At 45.4% G+C, this 13937-nt stretch overlaps 1 protein-coding gene across 1 annotated transcript; it reads left to right on the top strand.

Moving 5' to 3' along the window:
• The first annotated feature begins 1160 nt into the window (after positions 1-1160).
• On the top strand, positions 1161-13937 carry BRK1 (BRICK1 subunit of SCAR/WAVE actin nucleating complex). Its single transcript, XM_032270660.1, has 3 exons — positions 1161-1377; positions 12381-12463; positions 13010-13937. The coding sequence occupies exons 1-3, from the start codon at positions 1176-1178 to the stop codon at positions 13034-13036; spliced, it is 312 nt and encodes a 103-aa protein (XP_032126551.1). The 5' UTR covers positions 1161-1175; the 3' UTR covers positions 13037-13937.

Here is a 13937-nt window from a genome sequence, read left to right on the forward strand (position 1 = left end):
AAAAAAAAAAAAAAAAAGAAAGAAAAATGTGTATTTAGTTTTTCCCTTCAGTTTGTATGTTTTCATGTTGCTTGTGTTCATGATTAGCATTTAAATGACTGCATAATAGGCTAGGCGTGGAGGCTAATGCCTGTAATCCCAGCACTTTGGGAGGCCTAGGTGGGCGGATCACCTGAGGTCAGGAGTTTGAGACCAGCCTGGCCAACATGTTGGCCTACTAAAAAATATGAAAAATAGCCAGGTGTGGTGGTGAGCACCTGTAATCCCAGGAGGCTGAGGCAGGAGAATCACTTGAACCCAGGAGGTGGAGGTTACAGTGAGCCAAGATTGCGCCATTGCTCTCCATTCTGGGCATCAACAGAGAAACTCCGTTTCAAAAATAAAAAGAAAGAAAAATGTGTATTTAGTTTTTCCCTTCAATTCATTTATGTGTTTTCTTTTTTGAACAGAGTCTCGCTCTTTCGCCAGGTGCCAGGTTGGAGTGCAGTGGCGTGATCTTGGCTCACTGCAAGCTCCACCACCCAGCTTCAAGCAATTCTCCTGCCTTAGCCTCCCGAGTAGCTGGGGCCACAGGTGTGTGCTACCACGTCTGGCTAGGAAGGCATTTTAAAAATGACTTGTATTTAGCCTGGGCATGGTGACTCACGCCTGTAATCCCAGCACTGCACTTTGGGAGGCCAAGGCAGGTAAATTACTTGAGGCCAGGAGTTCGAGACCAGCCTGCAACATGGCGAAACCCTGTCTCTAGTAAAAATACAAAAAAAAAATTAGGCGGGTGTGGCGGCCTGCACTTGTAATCCCAGCACTTGGGAGGCTGAGGCAGGGGAATCACTTGAACCCAGAGGCGGAGGTTGCATTGAGCCACTGCACTCTAATCTGGGTGACAGAGCAAGACTCCGTCTCGAAAAAAAAAAAAAAAAAAGACTTGTATTTAATGTGATTTAGTGCCCATATTACTGCTGACACTGACTGTGCAACCTGAGCCTGGAGCATTTGAGGGAGATGGCGAGATCCCACGCGCCCGTTTAACGACCGTAACGTGCGTGCACTATAATCTCGCCGCTGGAGTCGAGGCTTCTGTTTCTACAGCGTGGGAGCAGACAGCAAACGCCTGCGAGGACGTGACATTGCACGGGCGTATCACAGTGCCGCAGAATTCGTGGGTGCCCAAGAAGATGGGCGTGGGCTGGCGGAGCAGGCGCACTGGAGGCCTATGGGGTCGGGGCGCCTGCGCAGTCGTTCTTCCTCAGGCGGCCGCCATGGCGGGACAAGAGGATCCGGTGCAGAGGGAGATTCACCAGGACTGGGCTAACCGGGAGTACATTGAAATAATCACCAGCAGCATCAAGAAAATCGCGGACTTTCTCAACTCGTTCGGTCAGCGGGGTAGCGAGGGGAGGCGGGGAGGAGGGAGCCCGCTGAGGCTGTTGGGCTGGGGCGCTGGGGAGATGCCTTGAGAAGACTCCCGGAGCCTTCGGCTGTTGCGGGTTTTCACTGCCTCCTTCAGGTCCCAGCTTCCCCCTCCCTCCCTGACCCTCAGGCTCCGCTGGACCGTCTCTGTAGGGTCATCCTGCCCTATGCTGAACTCATGGTTTCTTGCCATCCCCCGGACCCATTCTACAAGTCCTTTTACCAGACGCGTCAGGGAGCGTCATCCTCTCTCCGTGATTCTTCTCCTAAGTGGTCTCCCTGCCTCCCTTATGCTCTGCTTCCATCCCAGTCCCCACTTTGCATTCAAAGTGCGCATCCGGGACCGTGTCAGTGCTGTTTCTAGATTGTTGACGGTTTCCCATCTTTAGGATCAAGTCGAAACCCTCTAGCGTCATGCCTTTTAGTTGCACCCTCAACCACTCCTCTTGTCCATTCCTTCCTGTCTCCTGTGTCTGCTGCGCTGAGAGGGGTAGGAGATGAGGTCAGAGTGAAGCCAGGATCTTGTAGGACCTTGGAAGTCCTCTCTGTATTGCTGGTAGATAGCTTATAGTAGGCGTTCTGTCTGCTTCTAGCGTGTTCCTCAGAGCTAACACAGATCAGGTGCCTTCAGCAGAAAGACATCTTTACCAGAATCTTTCCTAGGCATGGCCTGCTTGTGACAGTCTTAAATTCTTCCTCTGAACAGCAAGCAAAGTAATCGAGACTCCTACCCCTTCTTCTCCAAGTGTTTCTTTAAGAGAACTTGGCACTGGTTAGACTTTCTTAATTACAGGATATAGGGATACATCTAGTGACCCTTTCTTTTCTTCAACTAGTATACTTTGGAAATTTTTTTTTTTTTGTAGAGTTTTGAGACGGAGTTTCTCCCGTGTTTTCCAGCCTGGAGTGCAATGATGCGCTGTCGGCTCACCGCAACCTCCGCCTCCTGGGTTCAGGCAATTCTCCTGCCTCAGCCTCCTGAGTAGCTGGGATTACAGGCACGCGCCACCATGCCAGCTAATTTTTTGTATTTTTAGTAGAGACAGGGTTTCACCATGTTGACCAGGATGGTCTCGATCTCTTGACCTCGTGATCCACCCGCCTCGGCCTCCCAAAGTGCTGGGATTACAGGCTTGAGCCACCGCGCCCGGCCTGGAAATATTTTTTAATGAATTATTTTCTAGCTAAAGGACTGATGGCCTTAGGAGTATAAAGGTGACAAAGCAAGAGATTGTCAGAAAGCATCAGCCGAGAGAGGCTAGATCTTCATATAAGGTCCTCTCTTAAGGCACTGTGGGAGACACAGAATAAGAACCACTTCCTACATTCAAAAAAGTTATAATCTTGGCCGGGCGCGGTGGCTCAAGCCTGTAATCCCAGCACTTTGGGAGGCTGAGGCGGGTGGATCACGAGGTCAAGAGATTGAGACCATCCTGGTCAACATGGTGAAACCCCGTCTCTACTAAAACTACAAAAAATTATCTGGGCATGGTGGCGCGTGCCTGTAATCCCAGCTACTCAGGAGGCTGAGGCAGGAGAATTGCCTGAACCCAGGAGGCGGAGGCTGCGGTGAGCCGAGATCGCGCAATTGCACTCCAGCCTGGGTAAAAAGAGCGAAACTCCGTCTCAAAAAAAAAAAAGAAAAAGTTATAATCTTGAAGATGAAATAATGACAACTCTAGGACAAAGAAGAGCATCATTTTTGTATTAAAGTATTTTCATGCAGGGTATATAGGACTGTAATCCATGGCTGGGTGCTGTGGCTCATGCCTGTAATCCCAGCACCTTGGGAGGCCAAGGTGGGAGGATTGTTTGAGCTCAGGATTGTTTGAGCTCAGGAGTTCAAGACCAGCCTGGGCAACATGGCTAGATTCTATCTCTACATTGGGCATGGTAGTGCATACCTATTGTCCCAGCTACTCAGGAGGCTGATTCTATCTCTACAAAAAAAAAAAAAAAAAAGTAGTTGGGCACTTTAGTGCATACCTATTGTCCCAGCTACTCAGGAGGATCACTTGAGCCCTGGAGGTAGTGAGCCATGTTCTTGACACTGCACTCCAGGCCTTGGCAACAGAGTAAGACCCTGTCTCAAAAAAAAAAAAAAAAAAAAAAAAATTCTGACTTGGATCCTAGTAATGTAATTTTATTTCTGAGAACAGAATTATACCAGTAAACTTTTATTTTTTATTTTATTTTATTTTATTTTAGAGACAGGGTTTCACCATATTGGCCAGGCCGGTTTCAAACTCCTGACCTCAGGTGATCCGCCCACCTCGGCCTCCCAAAGTGCTGGGATTACAGGCGTGAGCCACTGCGCTTGGCCACTAGTAAACTTTTAATTCATTATATTTATCTTTGATATAAGTCTTGGTATATCATACCCATTAAATTTATAGTGGATGTGTTTTGGGACTTACCAGGTTACCTAAGGAGGGGTGAACCAGCCCAGGTCGGAAACGGAGCAGGTCAAAAATCCTGTGCTGATCAGTAGTGGGATGGCACCTGTGAATAGCCACTGCACTCCAGCCTGGGCAACACAGTGAGACCCCATCTCTTAAAAAAAAAAAAAAAAAAAACCAGGATTTTTTTTAAAAGACAGGGTCTCACTCTAGCCCAGGCTGGAGTGCAGTGGCATGATCTCAGCTCACTGCAACCTCTTCCTCCTGGACTAAAGCGATTCTTGTGCTTCCGCCTCCTGAATACCTGGGATTACAGGTGTGCACCACCATACCTGGATGATTTTTTTTGCTTTTTAAAGTAGAGATGGGTTTTGGCCATGTTGTCCAGGCTGATCTCAAACTCCTGAGCTCAAGTGATCCACCTGCCTTGGCCTCCCAAAGTACTGGGATTACAGGTGTGAGCCACTGTCCCTGGCCCCCCAACAAATTCTAAACTAAGGAATTAGACATACAGAAGTCTAATTTTTTGGCTCCAAAAGAAATGATTTCCCTTAGCTTAGATCATTATCCTCCCTTAAAGAGACGATAGTGGGCAAATGTTTGGAGTAATTACTAGGTGGTTTTTTTAAGATTTTAGAAAGTGAATTTAGAAAAAATAACAATTAATTACAAGTAAATAAGACAGATTTTCACTCTGTCACGTAGGCTAAAGTGCAGTGGTACAATCTTGGCTTACTGCAACCTCCACCTCCCAGGTTCAAGTGATTTTCTTGCCGCAGCCTCCCAAGTAGCTAGAACTACAGGTGTGCGCCACCATGCCTGGCTAATAATTGTATTTTTAGTAGAGACGGGTTTCACCATGTTGGCCATGCTGGTCTCGAACTCCTGGCCTCAAGTGATCCACCCCCACTCAGCCTCCCAAAGTGCTGGGATTATAGTCATGAATCACCATGCCTGGCCAGAGGCAGATTTTTTTCGACAATAAAAGTTATGCTATGCCTACCTCTCCTGCCTCCCTACCACCTCTGCCACTCATGAGATAGCAAAACCACCCTCTCGTCTTCTTCCTCTTCCTCAGCCTACTCAGCAGGAAGACAATGGGGATTAAGACCTTTATGATGATCCATTTCCATTTAATGAATAGTTAATATATTTCCTTTTCCTGACTTTTGTTTGTTTGTTTTTGAGATGGAGTCTTGCTCTGTTGCCAGGCTAGAGTGCAGTGATGCGATCTTGGCTCACTGCAACCTCCGGCTCCTGGGTTCAGGTGATTCTCCTGCCTCAGCCTCCCAAGTAGCTGGGACTACAGGCATGCACCATCACACCCAGCTAATTTTTGTAGTAGAGACAGGGTTTCACCATGTTGGCCAGGATGGTCTCGATCTCCTGACCTTGTGATCCATGTGCCTCAGCCTCCCAAAGTACTGGGATTACAGGCATGAGCCACCACACCCGGCCTCGTTTTCCTGATTTTTTAAATAACATAGTCTTTTCTCTAGTTTACTTTAATGTATATCATACATGTGACATCCAAAATATGTGTTAACCAACTGCTCATGTTATCAGTAAGGTTTCCAGTCAACAATAGGCTATTAGTAGTTTAGTTCTGGGGAGACAAAAATTATATGCAGATTTTCTTTTTCTTATTTATTTATTTAAAACAGAGACAAGGTCTCACTATGCTGCCCAGGCTGTTCTTGAACTCCTGAGCTTAAGTGATCCTCCTACCTCGGCCTCTCAAAGTGCTAGAATTACAGACGTGAGCCACCACACTGGCCTACGCAGATTTTCAACTGCACAGAGCGTTGATGTGCCTAACCCCTGAGTTGTTCAGGGGTCAACTGTAACATGTTTATGATGATATGTTTTGGTGGTGTAAAGATTCAGTAAGAATTTATTTTGAGGCCAGGCACAGTGGTTCATGCCTGTAATCCCAGCACTTTGGGAGTCCGAGGCAGGTGGATCACTTCAGCCCAGGAGTTCGAGACCATCCTGGCCAACATGGCAAAACTCCATCTCTATAAAAAATACAAAAATTAACCACATACAAAAAAATCTGCGTTTGGCCAGGCACAGTGGCTCATGCCTATTTTTTACAAAATACAAAAATTAGCACAGTGGCACATGCTTGTAATTCCAAGCTACCTGGGAGGCTGAGGCTGAGGCGTGAGTATCGCGTGAACCCTGGAGGTAGAGGTTGCAGTGAGCCAAGGTGGTGCCACTGCACTCCAGCCTGGTTGATGAAGTGAGACTCTGTCTCAAAAAAAAAAAAGAATTTGCTTTGAGGGAGCATCTGAAGTACATATACAGAATATGTTAGCAATTCTGTAGTCCTTACCCTGACCACAGAGAATCTGCATGGGCCATGTGTTTTGGAGAGAGAACTGTTTTTCTAAGATAGCTAATGACTTTTCCAAATAGCATTTACCCTGTGATTCCAGCTGGTGAGAGTAGAGTCACAGTCTCCCACATGAACTTGAGGACATACAAATCATAATGTAGCAATAACATCCTAACACTAGGCCTATTCTGTACTTTGGAATTGGTGAAGCTTCTAAAAATAGATGGTTAGAGATGATCACTTTTTATTTTTATACTATTTTTTTTCTGGTTCGAAAGGTAATATATGCAGAGAAGTATAGAGAAAAAATAGAGAATGTGGCTATGTTTTAGAAATCTCAGCTTTTATACTAAGCCAACAAATATAGCCTGCCTGGTGTGTGTCAGATGCTGTGAGAGAGGAATAAATGGATGCGATACCCACTCCTAAGAGATTTAGAATTTTGCTGGAAAGTAAAACTTAACAACAAAAACAATCCAAAAGAAAGAGAGTATTCTTTTTGAGACAGAGTCTTGCTCTGTCACCCAGGCTTCAGTGCAGTGGTGCGATCTCAGCTCACTGCAACCTCCACCTCCTGGGTTCTAGTGATTCTTCTGCCTCAGCCTCCCGAGTAGCTGGGACTATAGGTGTGCGCCACCATGCCCGGCTAATTCGTTCTTTTTTTTTTTTTTTTTTTTAAGATGGAGTCTTGCTGTGTTGCCCAGGCTAGAGTACAGTGGTGCAATCTTAGCTCACTGCAACCTCCGCCTCCCGGATTTAAGCGATTCTCTTGCCTCCGTCTTCCGAGTAGCTGGGATTACAGGCACATGACATCATGCCCAGCTAATTTCTATATTTTTAGTACAGATGGGGTTTTGCCGTGTTGACCAGGCTAGTCTCGAACTCCTGACCTCAACTGATCTGCCCACCTCAGCCTCCCAAAGTGCTAGAATTATAGGCGTGAACCACCGTGCCTGGCCTGACAGTATTGATTTTTGTAATGCTACAGTTATATGCAGTAAGTTCAGAGAAGGAGCTGTTTGATAACAGCATTTGTTCCCTAATGAGAACTGGTATTTTCAGTTAAAGGCTGGTGATAATGTACACATACGTGTGCTCTGGTTTCAGATTTATCCAGCCACTGAGTACTTTTTCAGTGTTTTTTATTTGAACCAGCATATCCTTACAAAGATTTGAAATATGACCAAGGTTTCTGGAGTTGAACATTTTCTATTTCTCAGCAGTGTTTATCCATGTAGGCCAATAGCATAATATTGTTCTTGAATTCTAATTCTTTACCAGATTGAGAGCTAGAACAGAATAGCCATTCAGGAAGGAACCTTCCATCTTACCTCCTTCCCCTCAATAATTTTGGTATGTCTCTCTTGATGGGAAATGACAGGTTGTCAGAGATAATATTCATGCTCTTACTCAGTAGCATACCTAATGTGCTTTCAGACTTCCAAGAACCAGACTGAAAAAAGGCTTGGTCCTGTTGGGCGGTTCTGACAGAAAGTGGCAGTGCATCCAGGAAAAAGGGGATGCTGAAGTGCTCATAGTTTTTTTTGAGACGGAGTTTCGCTCTTGTTACCCAGGCTGGAGTGCAATGGCGCGATCTCGGCTCACCGCAACCTCCGCCTCCCGGGTTCAGGCAATTCTCCTGCCCCAGCCTCCTGAGTCGCTGGGATTACAGGCACGCGCCACCATGCCCAGCTAATTTTTTGTAGTTTTAGTAGAGACGGGGTTTCACCATGTTGACCAGGATGGTCTCAATCTCTTGACCTTGTGATCCACCCGCCTTGGCCTCCCACAGTGCTGGGATTACAGGCTTGAGCCACCGCGCCCGGCCTGAAGTGCTCATAGTTAAGCTAGACCTGGGAATTCGAGGAAGCAGCACAAACATAAAAAGAAGAATGAAGAATGTCCAGAATAGGCAAGTCCATAGAGACAAAGATTAGTGGTTCCCAGGGAGCCAGAGGGATGGCAGAACGGGGAGTGACAGGACTAAGAGGTACAAGTTGTCTTTGGGGATGATAAAAATATTCTAAAAGTATGATAATAGTTATACAACTCTGGAAATATACTGAAAACCATTGAATTGTATACTTTAAGCAGGTGAAAGAATGGAAAGTGGTAGAGTTGGGCTGTAAACAGATTTTAAGAAACCTGGTGTGCATAAATTACAGCCCCGGAGGCACAGAAGGATGGTAACAGTATGCGCTGGGACAGTGTGATGGGAAAGAGCACCATACTGGGCAGTGAGAGAACTGGCTTCTAAACTTGGCCCTGCTTGGTATGTCCCATCAGTGACCCAACGTCGGCCGTCAGCTTACCTAGGCCTCAGTTTTCCTACTTGCAAGGTGAATGGAGTTACACTAGAGTCAATCTTTTGTTCCACTAACATACCAGAATCCGTCTTCCTTTTTTTTTTTAATAAACATCTATGTACCAGGCAAGATGCTAAGGTTACAAGATTAATAACAAGCAACATGTTTTTTTTATTCTTGTCGTTGTTGTTTTGTTTTTGAAATGGAGTTTCGCTCCTGTTGCCCAGGCTGGAGTGCAATGGCCAATCTTGGCTCACCACAACCTCCGCCTCCTGGGTTGAAGAGATTCTCGTGCCTCAGCCTCCCGAGTAGCTGGGAGAACAGGCATTTGCCACCATGCCCAGCTAATTTTTGTATTTATAGTAGAGATGGGGTTCACCATATTGGCCAGGCTGGCCTTGAACTCCCGACCTCAGGTGATCCTCCTTCCTCGGCCTCCCAAAGTGCTGGGATTACAGGCATGAGACATCCCACCCAGCCAGCAATATGCGCTTCTTTTGATTAACTTGTTCTAATGGTGAAACACACATATAAATAAATAGTGAATTACAAGTACATAAATGTCATTTGGCTTTATAACATGAACATTTTCCATTTCATTAAATATTCCTCAAACTTGTAACTGTTAATGGCTATTTTAATGGTCTCATAGATATACTATACTTTTTCAAACCATTCCAATCATAGGCATTTGGTTTTGTTCGTTTTTCACCATCTTAAGTAATAGTGATGCACATTCTTATTTGTAAAATCTTTATCCAAAGGGGGAGGTGATAACCAAAGACCGAGTACATGAATAACTTAGAAATTCAGAGGCTGGGCACAGTGCCTTATGCCTATAATCCCAGCACTTTGGGAAGCCACAGCAGGCAGATTGCTTGAGCTCAGGAGTTTGAGACTAGCCTGGGAAACAAAGTGAGAACCCCATCTCAACCAAAAAAAAAAAATTGGCACAGTGGCATCCACCTACTGAGTAGTGTTCCCAGCTACTCGGGAGGCTGAGGTGGAAGGATCACTTGAACCTAAGAGATGGAGGGTGCAGTAAACTATGATTGTGCCACTGAACTCTAGCCTGGGCAACAGAGCAAGACCATGTCTGTTTAAAAAAAAAAAAAAAGCTGGGCGCGGTGGCACACTACTGTAATCCCATCACTTTGGGAGGCCGAGGCAGGTGGATCACAAGGTCAAGAGATTGAGACCATCCTGGCCAACATAGTGAAACCCCATCTCTACTAAAATTACAAAAATTAGCTGGGCGTGGTGGCACGTGCCTATAGTCCCAGCTACTCAGGAGGCTGAGGCAGGAGAATCGCTTGAACCCGGGAGGTGAAGGTTGCAGTGAGCAAAGATTGAGCCACTGAACTCCAGCATGGTGACAAAGCAAGACTCTGCCTCAAAAAAAAAAAAAAAAGATACTCATCCATAAATGTTTAGATAAATAAAGAAGAGGGAGAATTATCATGTCCATCGGACAAGACCTCTCAGAGATAGAATTTGAACTTAGCCTTGAAGGAGAATGTTTAGGCAGGCAAGATAAGTAAGATTTGGACATAATCAGATGAAAGCTGAGGCAAGATCGGGGTGTAGGAAGATTTGTTGAAATAGATGCTGAAGTGCTTTTGCCAAACAGCCAGGAAATAGATGAAAAGGAAACTGGTTAGCTAAGTGTTAAATCACCGCATGGGAGAATCTCAGCAAATGTTTCAGACTTAAAAACTTAAGGTTATTGAGAGATGACTGAACAATATTGGAGGAAAGTAGGAAATAATTACCATGCTAAGATACCTTGTCTCTCATATGTTGAGAATGGTTGGAAGAAGAGTAGTTTCTGTTACAGAAGTTTACAGAGATAAAGATGTTTTAGAGGAAATCTGGTTTCATTTTGGATGAGGTGGTAAAAGAAGATTGGAAAAGCTAGAGGAAGAAAAAGAATTTTGGCTCTTTTCACAGATGGAATGTAGGGTTTATAGGGCATTTGATGTTCTCCCAGTTTTCTCTAGTTATAAAAGTCCTTTGCCTCAAGGAGGAACAGTAGTGATGTGACTTTAATGAGCTCAGAATTCTCAAACCTTCCCTCCCCATATTTTCTGCTGCTGCTTTTTTTTTTTTTTTTTTTAAAAGGAGTCTCCCTCTTTCACCCCCGCTGGAGTGCAGTGGTGCGATCCTGGCTCACTGCAGCCTCTGCCTCCCAGATTCAAGTGATTTTCCTGCCTCGGCCTCCCAAGTAGCTGGGATTACAAGTGCTCGCCACCACACCCAGCTAATTTTGTATTTTTAGTAGAGACGAGGTTTCACCATGTTGGCCAGGCGATCTCAAACTCCTGACCTCGGTTGATCTGCCCACCTTGGCTTCCCCAAATGCCGGGATTACAGGGGTGAGCCACCACGCCCAGCCTTGTGTCTTTCCTTGAGATTCTTTTTTTTTTTTTTGAGACGGAGTTTCGCTCTTGTTACCCAGGCTGGAGTGCAATAGCGTGATCTCTGCTCACCACAACCTCCACCTCCTGGGTTCAAGCAATTCTCCTGCCTCAGCCTCCCGAGTAGCTGGGACTACAGGTGCGCACCACCATGCCCAGCTAATTTTTATTTTTAGTAGAGACGGGGTTTCACCATGTTGACCAGGATGGTCTCAATCTCTTGACCTTGTGATCCACCCTCCTCAGCCCCCCAAAGTGCTGGGATTATAGGCATGAGCCACCGCGCCCAGCCAAGAGATTATTTTCTTACTCTTGCCATGTCCCCAGTCTTGAAACTCTTAGTTTGCCCATTAGTAAATGGCTATGTAGCCTTGGTGTATTCATTTGCTATTGCTGCTGTAACAAATTACCACACATTTTTTGGCTTAAACCACATAAATTTATTATTTTACTATTGTGTAGGTCAGAAATCCAACACTGAGCTAGCAATCGTCCTACGTTGGCCTTCCAAAGTACTAGGATTACAGGCATGAGTCACTGCTCCTGGCCTGGCTCAAATCAAGGTGTCAGCAGGACTGTCTTCGTTTCTAGAGGCTCTAGGAGAGGGTCTAGTTCCTTGATTATTGGGTTGTTGGCAGAATTCATTTTCTTGTGGTTGTAGGACTGAGATCTCTGTTTTCTTGCTGGCTGTCAGCTCAGGGTTGTTCCCAGCTTCTAAAGGTCACTTGTATCCCTTGGCTCATGGCTCCCTTCTTCCACTTCCGAAGCCAACAATGGCAGGTTGCATCCCCTTCACACTTCGAATCTCTTTTTCTTGTTTCATCTCTGACCCCCTTCCTCTGCCTTTCTCATCTACATTTGTGGACTTATGATTAGATTGGGCCCAAATGGATAATCCAGGACAAACTCTAGGATCTCGTGGTTCTTAACCTTAATCATACTTGCAAAGCCCTGTTTCCTCATGTGCGATCCATATTTGCAGGCTCCAGGAATTAGGGAAAGGACATTTTTGTGAGACGGACTTTTGCTTTTTTGCCCAGGCTGAAGTGAAGTGACATGATCTGAGCTCACTGCAACCTCTGTCCCCTGGATTTAAGCAGTTCTCCTGCCTAAGCCTCTCAAGTAGCTGGATTACAGACATGTGCCATCACGCCTGGCTAATTTTTGTATTTTTAGTAAGAGATAGGGTTTTACCATGTTGGCCAGGCTGGCCCTGAACTCTTGAAATCAGGTGATCCACCGACCTCGGCCTCCCAAAGTGCTAGGATTACAGGTGTGAGCCATTGCGCCAGGCGGGAAAGGACATTTTTATGGGGCTATTCACTACTTGCCACACTTGATAGGAAGCTCAAGAGATCCACTCTAAGCAACTATGCTAAGATACTTCTCACTGTATCCACTTCCATTTGTATTCTGTGTATTATATTATTCCTCTTTTCAGTGTAGGAGTTACGTGTGTCCGTGTTTGGAGTGACATTAATCCTAAACGCCAGTCTCTTTTTCCCAGATATGTCATGTCGTTCAAGACTTGCAACACTAAACGAGAAGTTGACAGCCCTTGAACGGAGGATAGAGTACATTGAAGCACGGGTGAGTATGATGGGCAAGGCCATTCCAAGAGAGAATGCACATTTCCACTTATTGCTGACAAAAACCTGAAAGCAGAAACAGTCTTAGGAAACTTAAGCACTGGCCAGACACGGTGGCTCACACCTGTAATTGCAACGCTTCTACTTCGGGAGGCTGAGGTGGGTGAATCACCTGAGGCCAGGAGTTCAAGACCAGCCTGCCTAACATGGTGAAACCCCATCTCTACTATAAATACAAAAATTAGCCAGGCATAGTGGTGTGCACCTATAATCCTAGCTACTGGGAGGCTGAGGCAGGATAATCACTTGAACCCGGGAGGTAGAGGTTGCAGTGAGCTGAGATCATACCAGGACACTCCAGCCTGGGCAGCATAGTGAGACTCTGTCTCAAAAACATAAAGAGTTAAACACATTGCCTGGATTTGAACAGGTTTCTGTGACTTACAGCTGTGTTCTTTCTGTTTCTCACTGCTTAGGATCTAAAGTATGATTTTTTTTAAAGACCCCTCTAATTTATCTAAATGTCAGTTTTCCTTTCCTTTCACAGGTGACAAAAGGTGAGACACTCACCTAGAACAGTGCCGTCCTGCTGCTGGGAAGTTGCTTTACAGAACACAGGCCACATGGGAAAGGCCCCAGCAGCCTTCAGCTCCTTCCTTTCTCCTTAAAGAGCAACAGGGCTTATTCTTGTTTTTCTTTTTTCAAAAGTGTGGCCTTTGGTCTCTGCCATCTGGGGTGTGGTGTGGTATGTGGGGAGAAGTCCAGAGGAACTGTTGGAAATAACATTAGGCATTTTACCTTTTCAGTAACATTTTATAGATCTACTTGTCAAATGTATTTGAAATATTCACAGCCAAAAGCCTGGGACTCTTTGTGAAGGTCCTGCCCACCTCTGTCCTTCTTTCTCTCTCCCTCTCTCTTGCTCAAACTTTCCTTAAAGTTCTCATTGCCTTTGCACTGCTTCTGTGAACAGTCTGTCTCCTCCCCACCTTTGGTGGGAAGTGGGGAGCAGCCCTGGCCAAAACACACATGTCCTGACAATGTGGCTGCCAGAGAATGTTCTTGCTAACCCACCAGTTTCTTGTTGATTTGGGGAGGTCAAGGCCAGGCCCCCACTTGGCTTGAAGGGACATTTTCAAACTTTTCTTTCTGTCACTTGGGGTGTCTGTACCTCTCATATTTCCCTAATAAACTCCTCAATTTTATCTGACTGCTGTGATTATGGTGGGGAGAGGAGCTAGAGATGGGCTTACTTATTCCACAGAAATGTATATATGGCGTTATTATTCTAACATAAAACTTTTAGATATAGCTGTTTTATTCAAAGCCTAGGTGGCTTACCAGCCCAAGTCCCCATGTTTGGACTTTCAGCTGACTAGTTCATCCAGGGAATCATTTGGTCATTCAGCACATTTACCAAGTACTTACTATGTAGGCATGTTAAACTCCAATAAAAGATACAGCATTGAATCAGA

This window comes from Sapajus apella, unplaced genomic scaffold (assembly GCF_009761245.1).
Source record: "Sapajus apella isolate SASKATOON/1434 unplaced genomic scaffold, GSC_monkey_1.0 scaffold213, whole genome shotgun sequence".
Lineage (NCBI taxonomy): Eukaryota > Metazoa > Chordata > Mammalia > Primates > Cebidae > Sapajus > Sapajus apella.